The sequence below is a fragment of the Lithobates pipiens genome, unplaced genomic scaffold, assembly GCF_037356315.1.
Source record: "Lithobates pipiens isolate NorthernLeopardFrog02 unplaced genomic scaffold, aLitPip1_a1.2 Scaffold_22, whole genome shotgun sequence".
Taxonomy (NCBI): domain Eukaryota; kingdom Metazoa; phylum Chordata; class Amphibia; order Anura; family Ranidae; genus Lithobates; species Lithobates pipiens.
Window position 1 is genome coordinate 20,870,777 of NW_027507784.1, and position 23,361 is coordinate 20,894,137.

The following is a 23,361-nucleotide window of genomic DNA, read 5'->3' on the forward strand; positions in this document are numbered from 1 at the left end:
CCAAAGGGGCTGGTAACGGGCAGGGGGGGCTACCCATGCCATTTTTCTCAATGATTTTCATCCATATTGCCGGAACCAGACATTTCATTAAAACCGCAAGCAGTTTTAAATGACTTTTTTTCCGTTAAATTTGATTTTGTGCAGGGACTGTTCTAAACACGGGAAACACGTGCCACTTCACAAACATACTATAGACACCCCCCAGGCACCATATTTAAAGAAATATTTAAATTTTTTTCACTTTAAGCATCATTAAAATCAGTGCTCCCGAAAAATTGGCCGTTTAAAAAAAAAAACATTTCCATTGATCCATGTCCCCTGGGGCAGGAGCCGAGTCCCCAAACCCTTTTTAGGACAATACCTTGCATATTAGCCTTTAAAATTAGCACTTTTGATTTCCAACGTTCAAGTCCCATAGACTTTAATGGGGTTGTAAAGTTCGTACAAATTTTCGGTCTTTTCAAAGGTTCTGGTGCGAACCGAACCGGAGGGTGTTCGGCTCATCCCTACCCCCAACCAAGCTCTGAGGTAAAGTTTTCCTTTAAATAAACACAGTTGTTTGATTAGGCTTGGCATGGAACCATTAGTGACTGTAGGCTGTCTCTGCCTCTGACCTGCAACTTTGTTTTGCATTTTGGCCGACACACCAGTTACCACCAGACCACTATGATTACTGTAGAAATCTCTTGATCTACCAGTCAGCCGCACACCGGGGCAATGTCTCACTGCCTGTGATTAGCACAGCGCTGCGTCGACTTCCTGGTGGGGTCTGCCCGTGGACCATGTGAACACGCCTGAGCTCATCCTTAGTAACAGGAGTGGCACTAAGGACAGCCAGTAAGATTTGCATGTGTGATATATGTGTAGCACTAACCCCCGAAGGAGCTGCTGGTTATTTTTGAGCTTATCGTTACCTTCCGCTCTCCTTGTTGCACGTCTAGGGGATGTCCCGTGGTAGATGGCCCAGTAACTTGCGACTGACAATATATCCTCTTTAATGGATTTTATTTGCAAACTCAGACAATTGAACAGTCTTTCAGCTTGGGATCAAACGGTTGGAAAAGGAAGTTCAGGTACTCTCAATGTCAAAGTCCATAAACGTTAAAGAACTTGCTTGCTTTGACTGCATCCAGAGAACAGCCAATCACAGCTGGATAAACACTCAGGTTGGACAGTCCCTCTCTCACAAGGCCTAGCAGCCAACAAGGTGCTTCCTCAGGAACAAAGTCTTTGTCACAGTCGTTGTTGCGGAACATGTAGGGAAACCAAGCTGTAGAACACTTGTAGGATACCTGGATCTTTCAGCCTGCTTGGCGATATCCACAAGACCGGATTCTCTCGGTTACTTCAGCCCTTCCAGGCTCTTGTTAAAAAAACCAACCCGTACTTGCCCTGGAATGCTTGAAGTACACTGGGTCTCTCCCGAACCGGAGACGGCACCCAACCACCTCAGAATCCTCCTTTAGTTTCTCTGCCTTGGGCTAGCCAGCCCCGAGGCATCAAAGTCAGGTGGATTCACACCCCAGGCCATAGCCTTCCTGGGGGCTGGTCAGGAGGACCAGGACCATGTAATCAGCACATCATACTGGACCGGAACCCCGAACCACGTGACGCCCGCATCTTAAATATCCTCTCCCAGAGGGCACAGCGAGAGGGCCACTCCCACTGACCTGCCTCTGAAAGAGAGTAACTTAAGCACCTGACCAGACCATAGTTCCATGCCTGCCACAAGAGACAGTGCCCCCTATGGCCAGACTGAACATCTCACAGTCCAGTCAGACTGATACAGAAGTCAAATTTAGACAAATAAACCCAAACCAAAGCAGTTTAGGCAAAGTTTAATTTTGAAAAACACATAGTGCGTGCTCTTCAGGAGCCGCCGCTACATATGCTTTTTAGACATGCAAACTAAAAGCATACCTGCAGAAAATAAGTCAAGACTGTAGGGGCAGGTTTGTTCATTTAATAGGAAGGGCTTCGGCCCAGCACAGCACATTTGCTATCAGCATTAGCAGTTTTGCAGACACAAACACAACCTTTCAGAAATGCAAGCTTAACCAAATACCTGCAGCAGTAACTGAATAATATGAATTTGTGCACCATGTGGTGCCTTACCACTAAGGATGAGCTCTGGTGTTGTTTTCGCATTGGTCCACGTGCAGAGCCCGCCAGGAAATCGGCGCAACGCTGAGCTAATAACAGGCAGTGAGACATTGCCCCGATGCGCAGCTGCAGAGATCGGCCAATGTCTCACTGCTTGTGATTAGTGCATCAGGAATGTAAGCTTAACCAAATACTTGCAGCAGTACCTGAATAATATGGATTTGTGCACCATGTGGTGCCTTACCACCTGTATGCTTCAAGTCCAAACAGAAAGTCCAATGAATGTCCATCCATGGCATCATGATAAAGGATCAATCCCTAGAGACCAGATGCCCTCACCCCCTTTTCTTCCTGGATCCTGAGGGGGGGAGGTCTCCCCCATATAGGTATTCATGTCTGTCTGTACAGTGGGGAGCTTCAACACAGGAGAAGCTTGAACCTGTGTGGTTTGGCCAGAAGCATCCGGCAAAAGTGAGGGAACAATAAAAATTCTGCTTTCAGCAGTAGCATAACCGGCTGTAGCAGTGAGGAAAAAAAAACAGAATTCTGCAGGCAGGGAGGAGACCTACTCTTATAGTATAACCGGTCCTGAGATAGGGCAGGGGGCAGAGCCTACCTATACGTATATACTGTCATGCTGTGTCAGGAAAGAAAGACTGCAAGTGTGAAGGACCTTCATAAAGAGGACCCAAGTCGTGGAAGCTGTACTCCTAAAATGAAAGCACTATTGAGTAAGGATGAGCTCCGTTTATATACTCTTCGCCCCAAGCCCACCCTATTTTGAAGCCTATTATTGCCTCTGGCTCTAATCAAGTGCTACAAAAAATAAAAACAACCCCCATTGGAATCCATGCATCTGGCATCCTAAAGGGGCCAGGCGCATGGATGGGGGGGGGGCGGCCATGAATAGGGGGGACGGTGCCCATGTGCCCTTAATGAACGGGCCATCCCTGGTCCCCACCCTGCTTCTTCTAGGACAGGACAGCTGCCCACCTTTTGTAAGAACCCTCCACCATATTGTGTCATACTCCTGGCCTGAGATACGCTCACGACATACCTGGTCTAAGGCCTTAATATTTGAGAATAATTTTACTGTAACTTCTGTGACAAATCACAGGGACATACTAGCAGAATCTTTGGCGCGTAATGCCACATTCAAGGGTAGACATTCTGTAGCTGTCATTTTAGTGTGGAGTGCACATATTTTGTGCCACCTTCCCTCTACACCTCAATTCCTCTCCTTGAGAGCACCATGGAGTGGGAACCACCACCCTACGTATACTAAGTCCACAGTATTGTCTTCCATCACCTTGTCACAGGACCTGAGGGTTAAGGGGGTCAAGGTTTCTTCATTAGTATACCTAACTCTCTCATTGTCCCTTCTATAGAACTGCTAAGCTGGGCACGCTCTCAGATGGCACACTCCTTCCCAGACTTCCACTACTACTCACATTAGAGGACTCTGTCCAGACCTCCAAAGCCTTAAGCCCCCCACTGTAGGGCCCACAGAAGAAGGTAAGGAAAGATAGGGCGACTACAGCTATTCCTCACATGTTTTGTACAACCTCGCGTGGGACTTAATTCTTGCAAAGGGCCCTTTAGTTCAGATATGCAGAAGATTAAGACCCCTTTCACACTGAGGTGGTTTTCCAGGTGTTTTAGGGCTAGAAATAGCACCCGGAAAGCCTCCCATTCATTTCAATGTGACATTTTACACTGGGGCGGTGTGCTTGCGGGACGTTAGGAAAAGTTCTGCAAGAAGCATCTTTGTGGCGTTTGGGAGCGGTGTATACACTACTCCCAAAATGCCCTGCCCATTGGAGTGAATGGCCAGCGCTTCCAAAGTGCCTGAAAAGTGCTTCGGAAGTGACGCAACACTGGCACTTTCAACTCCTTCTTCGCCCGATAGCAGGGGTTAAAAACACCCCGCTACTGGCCAAAAAGTGCCACTAAAAACAGTGGTAAAGCGCTGCTAAAATGAGCGGTAATTTACCGCTAACGCACATCGGCCCCAGTGTGAAAGGGCTCTTAATCTTAGCAGTTCTGGGGTATCTTGCTCCCATTCCTCAAACTCCTTAGCCCCTCCCGCAGCTGACCTTAATATGGGCAGTCCTCTCTTCAACTGGTAAATTGACCCTGTGCACCCTAGCACCTTAGTTAATTTCCACAACTAAAATATTTTTGATGTAATTAACACTATTTTAGTTGACTAAAATATGACTAAAACTAGAACAGTTCAGATGGCTAAAATATGACTGAAACAAAAATGGCATTTAGTCAAAAGTCTATGAAATTTGATGTCCAAATGAACACTGCACTACCACATATGAATAAGTGGGAGGTATCTACTAAGCTGCTGAAAGAAAAAAAAGAAAAAAGGCTTTTCTTATTTTATTTATTTTCTTAATATTTAATGTTGATAATATATTCAGGTAATATGTGCGATGCTTTTATGTTTTTTTTATATTTTAAAGTTGCACCTCTGTTTATGAAAAAGCAATATTTCTGTTTGTTTAGGAAACTTGGTTTTATTTATAAAGAGGTTATGTATCACAACGGCTAAATCTGTTCAAACCCTAATACTATAAATAATAACATCTTATTACATTTTTACTCCAGAAGTATATCATGAGATTGGCAAGTCTAGAGAAAAGCTTAATGTGGAGTTCCACCCAAAAGTGGAAATTCCGCCTATCTGTCTCCCCCCGCCTCTGGTGACATTTGCCACATTGGGGGGGGGGGGGTACCTGTTTTTGACAGGTACTCTGTCCCCACTTCTGTCGGACTTACCCATGGCGAGGTCCGTCAGAGGCCCCGCCCCCCTCCTCCTCCTTCCCCTGCTGCCAGGTCAGTAAGAGAGTGCAGTGCACTTCACGCATGCGCTGTAGGGACCAGTTGTGAAGCCACAAGGCTGCACTGCCGTGTTCCCTTACCGCCAGTTCCGGCAATAGCACCCGACAGCCATTGGAAAATGGGCTGGACTCCAGGATAGGTAAGTGTCTTAATATTAAAATTCAGCTGCTCCAGTATGTGTAACTGCTGACTTTAAGTTTTTGGAGGGGTGGGGGGGGGGGGCTGAACACCGCTTTAAATAAATGATAAATAAATAATATGTATTATGAGCATGGTTAAAAATTACTAAACCCATTTTCAAATGAATGCTGTACCTGTTATTTCATTGGCCTTCTCAAGGATCTCTTTCAGTTCAGAGAATACTTCGTCAGACATCCGGGTTTCAGAGCTAAACAGAATGCATATTGTATAAATCAGAAATGTACATTACAACATAAAGCTACATTGTAATTATTATTATTATTGTTATTATACAGGATTTCTATAGCGCCAGCAGTTTGTGTAGTGCTTTACATTATAAGGAGGAACAGTACAATTACAATACAAGAGGATTAAAGTGGTTGTAAACCCATGGGGGAAAAAAAAAAAAGCAACCTGCAAGGCAAAGGCATAATGAGCTAGTATGCATAGCATACTAGCTCATTATGAATAACTTACCCGAGAACGAAGCCCCCAAAGCGGTTCTCCGTCTTCATGTCTGCCGCTGCCATGGATCCCGGAGTGACTTCCGTGTCTCACTGATCCGCCGCTGTGATTCACCAGAGCAGCGATGATGTCACTCCCACGCATGCGCACGGGAGCCAACACTCGCGGCATATCGCCACGATCTGCGGGCTGCCCAGTGTGCCTGCGCACCGCTGTCTACAGCGCATGCGCCGTAGACAGCGGTGGCTGTCTTTTTGTAAATATTTCTTGGACCTACAGGTAAGCCTTAATCTAGGCTTACATGTAGGTCAAAGTGGTTTGTAAGGGTTTACAACCACTTTAAGCCTCATTCATACTTGTGATGAGAATATCAGATGAATAATCGTTTGTTTTTTTGCATGCTAGTCTCTTCTCATATCCAAAATGAAGAAGGTTTGAGAGGTTATGAAAGTTACAAAATTCTCGTACGACAGAATACAACTTTGGAAATTATGCAATTTGTTGTTTTGTAATGTATTCTTTGGTTTCTGAACATACGTGATCTTGGTCTTTTTGATTTTTTGTGAATGCTGTACTGAACTTGCTGTACTTAAACAAAAATCGTTTGTTTTGGTATCATACAATTTTTGTTTTCATGTTTGTTCCTTCGGATAAATTCGGATGAATTGTCGTGATCAGCTCTTGAAAGCTGTGTAATAACTATCAGATTATCATATGATTGCTTCAAAAGCAGTATTTTTCAGCCGATTTTCTGATTGTGTGTACTAGGCATTAGGAGGTGCCCTGCTTGCAGAGCACAACTGGCCTACTGGGTTACCGGGAAACTTACCGATAGGACACCTGCCCTGGGGCCACTTTGAGCTGTGGCTGACTGCAGTGCTCCTCTCCCTCGCTCTCTCTCTCCTATGTGTCACACAGCAGGCATCTCCCTCGGTGTGTATCATGGAGCTGGCTGGGTCTGTGTTCAGCTGTGCTCTAGTAAGGTCCCACCCCCCAGAGACCGGCTAGTGTGATAGGCGATTTAATCCAGTGTTCCATCTATCACAAGAGCCAGTCTAGGGGGGCGAGACTTTGCTACAGCACAGCCGAATACAGACCCAGCCAGCTCCATGACATACACCACGGGAGAAGCCCGCTGTGTGTGACACATAGGCGAGAGAGAGCGAGGGAGGGGAGCGATGTGTGTGATCCAGGCAATGCCATGGTGAGTATGTATTGATGGGGCACAGTGAGGCTGCATTCATGGGTACAGTGAGGCTGCATTCATGGGCACAGTAAAGCTGCATTTGATGGGCACAGTGAGGCTGCATTGATGGGCACAGTGAGGCTGCATTGATGGGCACAGTAAAGCAGCATGTAATGGACAGTGAGGCTGCAATCATGGGCACGGTGAGGCTGCATTCACGGGCACAGTAATGCTGCATTTGATGGACAATAATGCTGCATTTGATGGACAGTGAGGCTGCATTTGAGGGCACAGTGCAACTGCATTCATGAGCACAGTGGGCTGCATTCTCGGGTACAGTAAAGCTGCATTGATGGACAGTGAGGCTGCATTCATGGGCACAGTGAGGCTACATTCAGGGGCACAATGAGGATGAATTCATGGGCACTCACAGGCATAGTAAGGTGGCATTCATGGGCACAATGAGGCTGCATTCATGGGCACAGTGATGTTGAATTCATGGGCACAGTGATGTTGCATTCATTGTACCATATTTGCAGTCTCTGACCATCTCTTGTACCATGTCTGCAGTTTCTGACCATCTCTTGTACCATTTCTGCATTGTCTGACCATCTCTTGTATCATGTCTGCCATCTCTGAGCATCTCTTGTATCATGCCTGCAGTCTCTGACCATCTTCTGTATCTTTTCTGCAGTCTCTCCGCATCTCTTGTATCATGTCTGCAGTCTCTGAACATCTCTTCTATCATGTCTGCATTCTCTGGCCATCTCTTTTACCATGTCTGCATTGTCTGACCATCTCTTGTATCATCTCTGCAGTCTCTAACCATCTCTTGTACCATATCTGCAGTCTCTGACCATCTCTTGCACCATGTCTGCAGTCTCTGACCATCTCTTCTATCATGTCGGCATTCTCTGACCATCTCTTGTATCATCTCTGCATTGTCTGAGCATCTCTTGTATCATGTCTGCAGTCTCTAACCATCTCATGTACCATATCTGCAGTCTCTGACCAAATCTTGTACCATGTCTGCAGTCTCTGACCATCTCTTGTACCATGTCTGCAGTCTCTGCCCATCTCTTGTACCATGTCTGCAGTCTCTGACCATCTCCTGTATCATGTCTGCATTCTCTAACCATGTCTTGTACCATGTCTGCATTCTCTGACCATCTCTTGTATCATGTCTGCAGCCTCTGACCATCTCCTGTATCATGTCTGCATTCTCTAACCATGTCTTGTACCATGTCTGCATTCTCTAACCATGTCTTGTACTATGTCTGCAGTCTCTGACCAACTCTTGTACCATGTCTGCATTGTCTGACCATCTCTTGTATCAGGTCTGCAGTCTCTGAGCATCTCTTGTATCATGTCTGCAGTCTCTGACCATCTCCTGTATCATTTCTGCAGTCTCTCAGCATCTCTTGTATCATGTCTGCAGTCTCTGACCATCTCTTCTATCATGTCGGCATTCTCTGACCATCTCTTGTATCATCTCTGCATTGTCTTAGCATCTCTTGTATCATGTCTGCAGTCTCTAACCATATCTGCAGTCTCTGACCAAATCTTGTACCATGTCTGCAGTTTCTGACCATCTCTTGTACCATGTTTGCAGCCTCTGCCCATCTCTTTTACCATGTCTGCCGTCTCTGATCATCTCCTGTATCATGTCTGCATTCTCTAACCATGTCTTGTACCATGTCTGCAGTCTCTAACCATCTCTTGTATCATGTCTGCAGTCTCTGACCATCTCATGTATCATGTCTGTATTCTTTAACCATCTCTTTTATCATGTTCTGCATTCTCTAACATCTCTTGTATCATGTCTGCATTCTCTGACCATCTCCTGTATCATGTCTGTAATCTCTGACCATCTTTTGTATCATGTCTGCAATCTCTGACCATCTTTTGTATCATGTCTGCAATCTCTGACCATCTTTTGTATCATGTCTGCAGTCTCTGACCATCTCTTGTATCATGTCTGCAGTCTCTAACCATCTCCTGTCTTATATCATGTCTTCAGTCTCTGAGGGAGTCTGGAGAGGAGTCAAGAGAGGGAGCTCTGCCGGGATGGGCATCATAGGAGAAGTCAGATGTGTGTGGACTGTGGAGAGGAGACTATAGGAAAACAAGAGCCACCAAGCTGGAGCCAACTGACTGATCCCTGCACGGTACACCTGAGAGGACGTCAGTGACAGCACCGCCAGGACAGTCTGAGGGGGGTCACTGATGTAAGGGGGGAGTGAATACAACAATGTAAGGGGGTACTGATTTTATATATATAAATCCTATGTACTTTCATATCTGTCTTCTGTATATATAACACACTCTTCAAATGCACTTTAAAATGTATGGTTTTCCCTTTCATGCACAAGAAAATAATGACATTATGCTGTTGGGCTGGTATAATAATGCTATGGGGCTGGTATGATTTTTTTCCAAGGTTGGTTTTTATTCCCAGTCCAGCCCTGCCTGCTTGTGAAGCTTACAATCTAAAAGGGAGGAGAAAGTGGTATGCAAGGTAATAGCTGGGAGGGATGGGCTGATGGAGATGGTCAAAGTACAGTTTTTAGGTGGATGTGGGACAGGCTTTTCTGAGCAGATTGGTTCTCAGAGATATCCTAAAGGCAGGCAGGGTGGGGGATAACTGAACATACTGGTGTAGAGGGTTCCAGAGGATAGGAGAGACTCTGGAGAAGTCCTGGAGGTGGACATGGGAGGAGGAGACAAGAGAGCTAGAGAGCAGGAGGTCTTTGAAGTAGCTGAGAGGTTGATTTGGGTGGTATATAAAGATAGGTTGGTGCTGTAGTTGGGGCAGAGTTGTTGGGCGAGTGGAAGGCTGTGGAGGAATTGGCAGAGAAGGGTGGCAGCCACAGATTGGTTAGTAAGGTGTCAGGCATTCATGTAGACTGAAGGGGGGATAGCCTGTGTAAGGCCAATAAGAAAAAAGACAGGAGATAACCAGAGAGTGAATAAGTTGTTCTGTTGTGCCGTTAGTAAAAAAGGGGCGAGTTCTGGGAATGTTTCAGGGATTAAGGTGGCAAGATTTAGCCAATGTTTGGATGTGAGATCCAAAGGAGAGGTCAGAGTCTTGGATTCATACATATAGAAGTGCAGTGCTAAATCATTTTAAACTCAAATATGGCATTTAAAATAAAATGAAAAAACACAAAATGTAAGTGGCAAAACATATATAACAGTCCTTCAAAAGTCTCTATATACAGTATGAATCTGTGTTAAATTCAGTGCTAAAGACATGAAAACTTATAAAGATTAATTTGGATAAAACAGAATCTTCCATGGAAGAGGAAATCACCCAGAATTCACCAATAAACCAAGGACAAGCCACACAAGCTTATTACCAAATTGATTTAAGGCCTCATGCACACGAGACGCTGTTAAACGCACATTCAGAGGCAGTTGGACACTTTTTTCAACTGCCCCTGAACTCATCCAACGTTATCCTATGTGTCCGTGTACACCGTCTCGTTTTTTGCTGTTTCTATGCAGTTGTGTTTTAATCTTGTTTCTCCAGAAGCAAAAAAATGGGTTCAGACGCAAACGTTTTCCACGTTTCAGACGCAAAACATGTCAAAACACGGAAAAACGTGGTACCAGTTTATAAGCGTTTTTAAAGATACCCTATTTTTTTACATTAGAAATCTCAAAAATGATGGCAAATGATGAAAAACCATGAAAAATATTTAAAACAATTGCAATTGCAAGTGGACAATCCACAACTCGTGGCAAGTGACATGGCAGGTGGCAAGTGACGTGGCAAGTGCACAATCCACAACTTGAAGCAGGTGACGTGGCAGGTTATGTGGCAAGTGACGTGGCAGGTGATGTGGCAAGTGACGTGGCAGGTGGACAATCCACAACTTGTGGAAAGTGACATGGCAGGTGACATTGCAAGTGGACAATCCACAACTTGTGGCAAGTGACATGGCAGGTGATGTGGCAAGTCACGTGGCAGGTGACATGACACATGGACAATCCACAACTTGTGGCAGGTGACATGGCAAGTGACGTGGCAAGTGACGTGGTAAGTGGACAATCCACAACTTGTGTCAGGTGACATGGCAAGTGATGTGTCAGGTGACGTGGCAAGTGACGTGGCAGGTGGACAATCCACAACTTGTGGAAAGTGACATGGCAGGTGACATTGCAAGTGGACAATCCACAACTTGTGGCAAGTGACATGGCAGGTGATGTGGCAAGTCACGTGGCAGGTGACATGACACATGGACAATCCACAACTTGTGGCAGGTGACATGGAAAGTGACGTGGCAAGTGACGTGGCAAGTGGACAATCCACAACTTGTGTCAGGTGACATGGCAAGTGATGTGTCAGGTGACGTGGCAAGTGATGTGTCAGGTGACATGGCAGGTGATGTGGCAAGTGGAAAATCCACAACTTGTGGCAGGTGACATGGCAGGTGACGTGGCAGGTGATGTGGCAAGTGGAAAATCCCCAACTTGTGGAAGGTGACGTGGCAAGTGACACGCTAAATATACTGCTGCTCTCACAGCTGCTGCTACTCACTCTGGTCTCACAAAATGGTTGAAATAGTTAATAATACTGATTTTTGAGCTGGGGGGGTCTTATGATGTTATCTTAACTAAACGCTTCTAGACGCAAATGCGGTAAAACACTGTAAACCGCCGCTAAACATGTCATGCAATCACGGCAAAATGGGTGTTTCTAAACGCCAGTTTCAGCTTTTAAAATTGTGTTCAGCAGAGTTTGCACCGGCATCTCGTGTGCATGGGGCTTTACTCCCAGGAGTGGTCAAATGGCAATCTGTATAAACAATCTCCAGGCAACCTAAATAAATAAATAATGCTTCACCGTTCTCAGGTAGATATTTAGCTCAGATGAAATATAGAAATAAAAAGCCTCATAGTGCAGCAATTAAAAACATCAAATTTATTAGTAGCCCACTCATGTAAAAGTAGATACAGTGCCTTGAAAAAGTATTCATACCCCTTGACATTTTCCACATTTTGTCATGTTACAACCAAAAATGTAAATATATTTTATTGGGATTTTATGTGATAGACCAACACAAAGTGGCACATAATTGTGAAGTGGAAGAAAAATGATAAATGGTTTTAAAAATGTTTTACAAATAAATATAGGAAAAGTGTGGGGGGCATTTGTATGGTGCCCCCCGGAGTCAATACTTTGTAGAACCGCCTTTTCACTGCAATTACAAGTCTTTTTAAAGATTTCTCTACCAGCTTTGCACATCTAGAGAGGACATTTCTGCCCATTCTTCTTCTTTGCAAAATATCTCAAGCTCTGTCAGATTGGATGGAGAGCGTCTGTGAACAGCAATTTTCAAGTCTTGTCACAGATTCTGAAGTGGATTTAGGTCTGGACTGTGACTGGGCCATTCTAACACATGAATATGCTTTTATCTAAACCAGGGGACTGCGGACCGGGGGCTGGATGTGGCCCTTTGCTTGCCTTTATTAGGCCCTTGAGACCCTATCCCCCCCCCCCCCCACTGAAACAAGGCACTATTTCTTCTACACCAATGATAGGGCATTATTCATACCACTGACATCAACTGCAGGGCCCTATTCCCATTGACACCAATGATGAGGCACAATTCCTTGCCCTGATACCAACAAGGGGCACTATTTCTCCCAATGATGCCAATGATGGGGCCCTATTTTTCTTTTTTTAATGTTCAATATTTCTTTATTCATTTCCAGTAAAGTGAACAAGATATACATTTGTAACAGCATGCCGGATGTTCCGACTGGAGCAAGGGAGAGCAAAGCATACAGAGTAGAGTTAAGTAATGCAGAGATAGTCCCACAATCCGGACTAACTTGTGGTGGATCATGCTTAATTATTTAACATAGTAACCAGGGGCGGACTGACCATTGGGCCACTCGGGTCCTGCCCGAGGGCCCCATGCCACTAGGGGGCCCCATCAGGGTTACCAGCCTCAGTAAAACCAGGGACAGTATGTAAAATTTGTGCTTTCTTTTTTACATCTGTCTCTGAAATGTCCCTTACCGACATCATTTTGGTCTAAAAATCCTGAGATTATAGCTGCCCCACCTCTCCAGTACCTACTCAGCCAAGAGAAACATGTCTGTGTATACTGTGTGATTGTATACTGTGTGTGTGTTTGTGTCTACTGTGTGGCCCCATAATCTCTAATTGCCTGGGGGCCCCATAATATCCTATTGCCCGGGGGCCCCATGAGTTGTCAGTCCGCCCCTGATAGTAACTTAACAATGCAATAGCTCCAGAGGGGGGGGGGGAGTAGGGGGGAGTAGGCAAAGTAGGAGATTAGCTACACCATAGGGGATGGGTATATAGGAGGATAAAGAGGAAACATAAAGAGAGAGAGCTGCAATATGGAGAGAACATCATGTGGTTATAGTACATTTTGGATGTGCGAGCCAGATATGCCAGTCATATAAAAACTTTTCCATTCTTAAATTTTTCTGAATAATTAGTCTTTCCATTTCACATTGAAGGTTTAGGTCAGTAAGCGTGTGTGCAATAGATGGGAAAACAGTGGTTTTCCAGAGTTTAGTGATGTTCATTTTTGCCGCAAGTAATAGATGGACTATCATTACTCGTGTTTTGGGCGGGAATTTTTCTACTCCAAGGTGTAGCAATGCCAATAAGGGATTAGGGGTTTTTGGGACCTGTGATATTGTGGAGATTAAGGCAAATATTTGTTTCCAGAATGAGCTTAGGGATCTTCAAAACCATAAAATGTGTGCTATTGTACCAGTACTTCCACAAGACCTCCAGCAAGTAGGAGGCTGTCCCGGGAAGAATTTAGAGAGACAGTAGGGTGTGAGCTAGCGTTGGTGAATTGTTTTTTGGTATGATTCCCAGTGATTAGAGCAATGGGAAGCTGTGAAGGTGTGTCTAAAGGCACGTGTCCACATGTCAGGGGTGACAGTAATGTTTAGTTCTTCCGTCTATATGGAGAGAGATGGTATTTGAGAGTAGGGCCGGTTGTGCATTAGAGATTTTAGATTGGTGAAGAAAGTGGGAGATCCTCGTGTATGTAAAGGCTTCTGTGTGGGGGAGGTCATATTCAGTTTGGAGATTGGTAAAGGTTTTTAGAGTATTGTTAGTGTGGTAGAGATCTGATATATTAGTTATCTTTTGAGAAGTCCAGTTTCGTAAGTTTAAGTTTTGTATTTGTGACAGTAATGTTCTGAGAGGGATTTGTAATGTGTGAGACGGGTGGTCTGAGATTGTCGTCTGGGTGAGTTTCTTCCAGACTGTTAAGGAGGCCGTGATTGATGGGGGCTTAGGCATTGGATTAGGAGGGAGCCTGCTGATGTGGCAAGGAGTATATCATGTAGAGTATTTGGTTGGAAGGACGATGATTCTAGGATTGACCAAGCCTTATCGGGATTCGGGTGCCACCAGTAGTATAGCTGGTCTAGGATGGAAGTGTAATAGTAGCTTTGAATATGGGGAAGGCTTACCCTTCCTTTTTTGTGATGTCTGGTTAGAATTTATTGAGCGGTGGTTTCGTTTCCCATATATATCTGGAAAGTTGTTTTTGTAAGGGGGGCGAAAAAGGAGTGGGGTATAGGTAAGGTTACTGTACGAAATAAGTAGAGTAGCTTGGGGAGGATTAGCATTTTAAAGGATGCAATTCATCCTAGTTTAGAAAGGCCTGTTGTGCATAGTTGATTTAATAGTTGGGGCAGTAGTTTTTGGAAGGCACGATAGTTAAGATCATAGAATTGAGGCAGGGAGGGGGCTAAGTTTATCCCTAGATACGGGAGAGATTTACTCGTCCAAGAATAAGGGAGAGTACTTTCTAGGAGGGACTGTTGTCTATGTGTTAGATTAAATGGGAGGATTAGGGATTTAGAGGAATTAAGTTTGTAAAAAGAGGCAGAGCTAAATTGGTTGATGATGTCTTGGATTGCGGGCATGGATATGGTCTGGTTTGTGATCATTAATACGACATCATCACCAAAGAGGCTTATTTTATGTTCTATGCCATTATGTTTGATGCCTGATATTGTCCCTTTTAATCTTTGCCGCAAGGGGTTCCATTATTAGAGCAAAAATGAGAGGGGAGAGGGGACATCCTTGGCGGGTGCCGTTGGAAATTTCAATCGGTTTAGATCATGTTCCGTCAGTTAATACTATAGCTGAGGGGTTTGAGTAAAGTGAGAGTATGGCCGTTTGTAACCATCCTGTGATGCCAAATTTGGAAAGTACCTCTCTCACGAATCCCCAATGTACCCTGTCGAATGCCTTCTCTGCATCTAGGGATAATAGCAGAGAAGGCTTTCGTGTTTGGGTGACCTGGTGAATCAAATTAATGACTCTTCTAGTTGCGTCCGGAGCTTGCCGGTCCGGCATAAAGCCATCTTGGTCTGGTTTTACAAGAGAGGGAAGAAATTTTTAACAATCTAGAGGCAATGACTTTAGCAAATAATTTTACGTCTGTGTTGAGGAGAGGGATGAGTCTGTAGTTAGTTGTAGAGGTAGGATCTTTCTCTGGTTTGGGAATAGCGGTGATGATTGAATGCAGCATGTCAAGCGGTAGAGGACCAGAGGTGGCAGCAAAGTTGAAGAGATCTGTGAGGTGGGGGGTTGATGATTTTGGCGATGGGGCCCCTAATACAAACAATGGGGCAATTTTTCTCCCACTAATAATGATAGGGCATTCTTTACCCACATTGACGCTGGGGTATTTTCTACTCACACTGACCACAGTCTGGCCCCCTCAAAGCCTGAAGGACAGACAACTGGCCCTTTGTTCAGGAAGTTTGGAGACCCCTGATCTAAACCATTCCATTGTAGCTCTGGCTGTATGTTTAGGGTCATTGTCCTGCTGGAAGGTGAACCTCCACTCCATGCTCAAGTCTTTGGCAGATTCTAATAGATTTTCTTCTAAGATTTCCCTGTATTTGGCCCCATCAACTCTGACCAGCTTCCCTGTCCCTGCTGAAGAAATGCATCCCCACAACATGATGCTGCCACCACCATGTTTCATTGTGGGGATGGTGTGTTCAGGGTGATGTGCGGTGTTAGTTTCCGGCAACACAAAGCACTTTGCTTTTAGACCAAAAAAGTTTTTCTCATCTGACCAGAGCACCTTCTTCCACATGTTCTTCCACATGTTTGCTGTGTCCCCCACATGAATTCTCACAAACTACAAACAGGGCTTCTTATAATTTTCTTTCAACAATGTCTTTTTTCTTGCTACTCTTCCATAAAGGCTAGATTTGTGGAGAGCACGACTAATAGTTGTCCTTTGGACAGATTCTCATACCTGAGCTGTGGATCTCTGCAGCTCCTCTAGAGTTACCATGGACCTCTTGGTTACTTTTCTGATGAATGCTCTCCTTGCCCGACCTGTCAGTTTAGGTGGACGGCCATGTCTTGGTAGGTTTGTCGTTGTGCCATACTCTATTTCCGGATGATGAATTGAACAGCTCTCCATGAGATGTTCAAAGCTTGGGATATTTTTTTTATAACCTAACCCTGCTTTAAACTTCTCCACAGCTTTATCCCTGGCCTGTCTGGTGTGTTCACTAAGGTTATCTAACAAACCTCTGATGGCTTCACAGAACAGCTGTATTTATAATGAGATTAAATTACACACAGGTTTACTCTATTTACTAATTAGGTGACTTCTGTGTTACAATATTCTTATTTATTAAGAAAAATAAAATAGAATACTTAAGCAAGGTTATATAGATATGTTGTATAGAATAACATCAATGAGGGGTGTGGACTGACGCGAATTGCAGAGGACACTTAGCTGAGAGCTTCTGACACCCATGAAGCTATCCATCGCCATCCACATACCAGCGCACACAATCCGCCCTCCTAATCCACCCCAACTGGATTGCATCGTCCCGCTGCAGTGTCCCAGGCGGTTATTACAAAGAAAAAAGGCACACAGACGCCCGAGATCCACCGCATTGATCTCCTCCAGCCGCCGCCATCTTCTTTTCCCAGGGCCTCCCGAAGAATCCGGAGCGTTGTTGCCTAGACAGGTAAGGGGCTTCCATCGGTTCCCTCCCATCACTTACCCTCCTGCCCGGGACCCTCCTGCCCGGGACCCTTCTGGTGCTGTTCCGGGCCTCCATGATGCTCGGCCGCGGCCGGCTCCGGCCTAGTGATCCCCGGTGTTTCCTGCGGCTGTGCCCGGGAACGCGCTCCATGGCAATTCCAGCCTACCATTGCGGCCAAGGACTGAACTATTACATCGGCCTGGCCATCCTTCTACCACCCCTTTACAGAGGCTTGTGCTGCTGGACATTGCAATACAGTTTTAAGCCTGCATAGAACTGTTACCTCCAGCTTGCTCCCACTGGCTCACTACGCTGGCCTCCACATTACAGGCTACCCCTACAGTTTTATGAGCCCACTGCTCACTCTGTAAACACCAGCTCCTACTGTATACTTATTTGCCTTGTTGGAGCAGGGGCCTGACAATCCACATCTGCCCAGGTGGTTCTAGTCTCACCAGCAAGGCTCACACCAACTTTTTGAGTCGCACCAACTATTCTCAACGCTGACAGTCCCTCTGGAGGATTTTTTAATCCCTGCCTTTCTACTTGAGCCCCCCATCAGGTCAATACTGCACCCCAATTTGGTGGTCATGCCCATCTTTACCCGTGCAGAGAAGGACAGCTTCGTCCCATGCCACATAATCGCACTGACCAACCATCTCACTGTAACCTGCTCCAATACTGTAAAGGTCTTCCTCGCCATTCTACCTTCTATCCCACATTCAAATTATCCTATCCAGAATAGCCGTCTGGGCCAGCTGTTATTACCTGGATAATCCATCAGCAATCCCAGCTAATAAGTCAGTATACCCCCTGGCAGCTATCCGGTGGGGGTCTTAATCTATCCTGACACCTTGAATCCACTCACAGATGTGACTGCATGGCTACATCTTGCCATATGCAAGATCCACCAAAATGAACTAAACTTCAATTTCTAGCCATAAGGGGGCGCATACTGGGCAAGATGCAGATCAGCCACAGTATGTGATTATTTCTCCGGTCTAGTGAAGATTTTAAACACTCTGCAAGGGGTTCCACCACCGCTTTAATTGCCTCCCCTGCAGATCAACATAGTGCATGCCGTCGGGCAAGAAGGCACCCCGTCGCCACTCACAACAACACTCATTGACCTCATATCCCCTGCGCAACAAAGAGCAGAAGAAAATGGCTCATAAAAGAGCTGGCACCTCAAAGGATGAGCATTCTCCTGTGTCCACGAGACCCCCTCTACAGGAAAATGCTTCCACTCAAATCAACAGTGATAACCCGGCTCATATCACAAAAGCCGATTTAGATGCCAGCTTAACTAAGATTTATGAAAGGCTTGCAGATAAAATACAATTTGAGCTTCAAAAAACAACAAGTACACTTACACAAGAAATAGCCACCCTCGGTGGGCATACAGATGTATTTGAAACCAAACATGACGAGCTATCCCTGGCTCATAATGACCTCAGGAAAGACTTTGAGCTTTTAGCTGAAAACTGTTCATATCTGCAATCACAAGTAGAAGATCTTGATAACCGTAATCGTAGGAACAACCTCAGGATTCGCGGTATTCCAGAATCAGCCTCAGAATTAATGCCGGCGGTATCCAAATTGTTCCACATTCTCCTACCAGAAGTCCCACCATCTTCTTTTGCTTGTGATAGAATCCATAGGGCCTTGCACCACAGACCACCACCAGATAAGCCCCCACGGGATATCATATTGTGCATTAAAGACTTCATCACAAAAGAGAACATATTAAGAGCATCCAGGAACATGCACAATATTGAATTAGATGGCACCAAAATTCAAATATTTCCTGACATTTCCCAGGCCACACTAAAAAGAAGACGCAAAATGAAGGAAATAACCATGGTACTACAGTCAGCTCACATAAGATATAGATGGGGATTTCCCTTCAAACTAACAGTGCCCCAAAATGGCACCACCTATACCGTCGTCAATGTCTCAGAAGGAAAAGACCTCCTGGTGAAGTTGGAACTTTTGGACACGGCTGCCGATGCAAGACCTCCTACTCCCCATGCCTCACCCATCTGGGCTACCCCTGCAACACATCGAGACCAAAGAAGATGGCGACAATCCTTTAGAAATCTGGAAGCTTGATTGAGATGTCTCTATCCCTCAGTTACCCTGTTTCCCTCCCTCCTTGGATGAAACTAAGATAAGAAAAGTCTCAAACGAATTCAATGATCTTAGTATTCTATTTCCTCTATCAGACTTAAAGAAAGGGGGAAGGGGAAAAAAAGGGTATTATAATGCTGCTAGTGTGCAAGTTAAGTTATCAGCTTAAACCAAACAAATGTTACACCCCTCAGTGGGGTTACTTGTTGATAGTTTACATCTCCTGTTTATATGAGGTTATATATTTCTTTGTTTTTCCTTTTTTCTATTTTTGACGCATTGTACGTCCACACCTTTTCTGAATTATAGAATCTTCGCTGAGGCTGGTCTGTTCCGTCTCAGTTAGTTTGTCCCCCTACTCACTTTGGGTGCCCAAGTTATGGTCCAGTTCGCAACACTGATCATCATATCTTTTTTAGGTATTGATTGGGACCCCTTTGTGAGTTTTGGACAACTTTGTCCACTCCAAAATGTTTTTTTTGTCAGGTAGTGTTTTCCACCCTGACTCCCTATCCTACAATAATTGTCATCGCAAGTTTTCTCTTAAAAAAAGGTAAACTATGATTAACTTATTCCTAGGTTCAATGTACTTAATGATATGGTATTCTAGTGACAGTTCACTCTATATCGTAAAGTGTAACAACTTGATCTTTCTCTTGGGTCCCACAGTAACCCTAGGGCCAACAGGGATGATGAGATTGGTAACCATTACATATGTGGGTTGTGCTCTGGGTCTCGTGAGCCATTTATTTCACCCTATTATTATTATCACAGTCTCCTACCGTCTTTCCAATGGGGCTTAGGGTGATATCTCGCAATGCCCAGGGCATTAACTCTCCTCACAAGAGGAGGAAGGCGTTCCGTCACTATAAGAGATTAAGAGCTGACATTATCCTGCTGCAGGAAACCCATTTTGCCACAGATAAACATCCTAAATTTTTTGACAAGAGTTACAGCCAATTCTATTGCTCAACGTACAATACTAAATCTAGAGGAGTAGTAATTTTTATAAAAAACTCAGTTGTTTTTGAAACCCAAAGTGTTTATAAAGACCCGGACAGCCGATATTTGATACTGAGAGGTTAAATAAAAGGCTGCGTTATTACTATAGCCTCAGTGTACGCCCCTAATGATGCAAAATCAAGCTTTTTTATTAAATTCTTTGAGACCTTGGATAGATTTCACTCCACACATATAATAATAGGGGGCGATTTCAACCTAGCTGCACACTCAGCTCTGGATAGAAGTACAGTAGTTCCATCTTCTAAAGCTTTCCCCAAATCACTAAATCGTGCTTTACATACACACCAGCTAGTATATACGTGGACAGCCCATAATGTGGGTATCAAGGCCTACACATTTTATTCTCACCCACATGATAGTTACACACAGCTTGATTATATTTTCTGTACCCCTATCTTACAAGCCATCTCCTCAAAAGCAGAGATCTACCCCTGTCCCTGGTCAGACCACCATATAGTTTCCTTCCACACATCGCATATAGGCCTTACAACTACAACTCACAATTGGCGAATAAACGACTTTCTCCTGACTGACCCATCTATTACACATGAAATCCTTTTACACCTTAAGCAATACTGTGCACTTAACATAGCCCCAGACACGCTTCCCACAACTTTATGGATGGCACATAAGGCGGTCATGAGAGGCCACATGATAAAAATTGCCTCAACCAAAAATAAAACTAAACTCGCTGATATACGATCTATTACCAAAGATCTAGATCTCTTATATCATCGAAACAACCAAAACCCTTCCAGGGATCTTTTCAATCAAATCCAAGAAAAACGCACAGCATTAGACTTATTACTTACATCAGACACTGAAAAAGCCCTTAGATGGTCTAAAGCGAGATTCCTACTTTATAGCAACTCCTATTCAATTATGTTCACCAGGAAATTAAATCAATCCACAAAACCCCCTCACACCTATAAACTACGTAACCCTTCAGGCAACTTGGTATCCCATCCCAAAGAAGTTATGAACATATTTTTAGACTTCTATAAAAAGCTTCTCTCCACACCTCCATCCATATCTAAACAATCTTCTCTGAACTGGCTCAATGATATTTCTCTGCCCACTTTATCTAGTCGTCAAATAGAGATGCTTAAGGGCCGGTTCACACTGCGGCGCGAGGCGAGGCGACATGGCTCGCCTCGCCTCGCTCCCGCAAGTCGTCCCCATTGAGTACAATGGAACCGTTCTGAGAGGAGCGACTCGAGTCGCTCCGACTCAGAAAAAAGGTTCCTGTACTACTTCGGGGCGACTTCGGGGGCGACTTGCATTGACTTCTATGCAGAAGTCCTCTGCAAGTCGCCGCTGACCCCCCCTGCAAGTCGCGGCGAGGAAGTCGGAGACGCCTCGCCGCGGCTCGCAGTGTGAACCGGCCCTAACGCTCCCTGCACAGAATTAGAAGTAAATAGAATCATAAGCTCATTAAAAACCTCTACTGCTCCAGGCCCTGATGGATATTCCTCATCGTATTATAAAAAATTTGCCTCCACATTAACCCCACACCTAACAAAACTATATAATCACGTCCTACAAGGAAATCAATTCCCATCAGAAATGCTCTTAGCAAATATGTCCCTTCTTCCCAAACCAAACAAAGATTGCTTGAAGACCACTCTGATTCTCTCCTGATCTGACTCCTGGCTTGTTAAACGGACTTTCTGCTTGTAGCCTTGCTGACTCCCGGACTGATACCTGTGTTTTAACCCTCGGCCTGCCTCTGGAATATCCTTTGTCTCACGGACTGATACCTGTGTTTGACCATCGGCCTGCCTCTGGAATATCCTCTGTCTCACGGACTGATACCTGTGTTTGACCCTCGGCCTTCACTCCAGGTGTTAGAACCCCTGGCAGGCATTTACTTCTACCAGTTCCAAGATCATCTGCACGGGCATCTCTTCCTTCAGAAGACCTTCTGCATACTAGTCACCTGCTGGCAACCCGTGCCTCTCCGTGCCCTGTACCCACTGTTCCACCCTCAGGGGTACTGTGCACCCAGCTGCAAGGGAAGCCGCTCTCAGCACTTCGGCTTTGGTGAGTACCTGACAGTACAAACCAGCCATGTCAGAAGCCGACAGAGCTGGCTCACCGCTTGAGGCTCTATGCCAGCAGGTTGCAGCCCTAACTCAGGCAGTGCAGCGACTCCAGGATGGCTACTTTCAGATTGAAGGCCGTCTACATCACCTGGCGATCTCTCCCAATCCATCGGATCCTTCACCTTCTACAGCCAGCAGCTCTTCCGCTTCGCAGACTCAAGGCGGTGCTACACCTGCAGTAGTCATGACCCTTCCGGAACCCAGGGTCCCTACTCCTGAGCGTTTTTCGGGCAACCGAAAGAAGTTTAGGGCATTCAAAAACACATGCCTCCTGTACCTGGCCCTGCACCCCCGGACTTTCCACTCTGAATCAGTGAAGGTGGGGTTCATCATCTCCCTGCTTTCCGATGAACCACAGTCCTGGGCCCATAACCTCCTGGAGCAGAAGAGCTCCCTTCGAGATTCCGTAGAGACCTTTTTTGTAGCCCTGTCACAACTGTATGATGACCCTCAACGCACCACTACGGCCGAAGCCATCCTGCACTCCCTAACCCAGGGAAAAAGACCAGTAGAGGACTATATTGTAGAGTTTTGCAAATGGTCTGGGGACACTGACTGGAACGAGGCTGCCCTTAAATATCAATTTCACCTGGGCCTCTCTGAGACCCTAAAAGATGAACTGGCCCGTGTAGATACCCCTGCATCTTTAGAAGACCTGGTCCAGTTGGCTACCAAGCTTGACCAACGTCTACGGGAGCGTCGCTCTGAGCGCTTTCAGTCATCTAAACCCACGTGGATGCTACCCCGGGTACCCCCCTTGCCTATACCTGCTCCAGTCCCTTCCTCCTCTGCTGACAGTGAACCCATGCAGCTGCGCCTAGTCCGGGCTCCGCTCACCCCTGATGAGAGACTCCGTCGGCGTCAAGCCAATCTTTGTCTGTACTGTGGTGAATCGGGTCATTTCCTGCGCAGCTGTCCTGTAAGGCCCAGTAAGTGCCGACCTCATGCTGCGGTGAATTCTCAAATTTCGGGTTTCACCCAATCTCACCTTGTCCTCCCAATTTCATTACAGGTGGCAGAAGAGGAGGTTCGGCTGGGAGCCATCATTGACTCAGGAGCCTTCAGTTGTTTCATGGACTTAACTTTAGCTCGGAAACTGCACATCCCTCTCTGCACTAAGAAACAACATCTTCAAATCCACCTGGCTGATGGCTCCCTACCCTGCTCTGGTCCCGTGACCCAAGAAACAGAACCAATCTTGACATCCACTGATTCTGGCCATCGCAAATTTCTTCGCTTCAACATTATCCATTCTCCGATGTTTCCAATCATCCTCGGGTT

At 45.4% G+C, this 23,361-nt stretch overlaps 2 protein-coding genes across 2 annotated transcripts in view; one reads left to right on the forward strand and one right to left on the reverse strand.

The window, feature by feature from the left end:
* Positions 1–23,361, forward strand: part of LOC143923384 (uncharacterized) — a 931,140-nt gene that overhangs the window by 659,238 nt on the left and 248,541 nt on the right. The gene's annotated exons all lie outside the window — the stretch shown is intronic.
* LOC143923383 (uncharacterized) overlaps positions 1–23,361 on the reverse strand; it is a 167,922-nt gene that overhangs the window by 70,614 nt on the left and 73,947 nt on the right. The window contains exon 3 of the mRNA XM_077447005.1: positions 5,271–5,344. Within this exon, the coding sequence (XP_077303131.1) occupies positions 5,271–5,344 (74 nt within the window). The remainder of the gene's footprint in view (positions 1–5,270; positions 5,345–23,361) is intronic.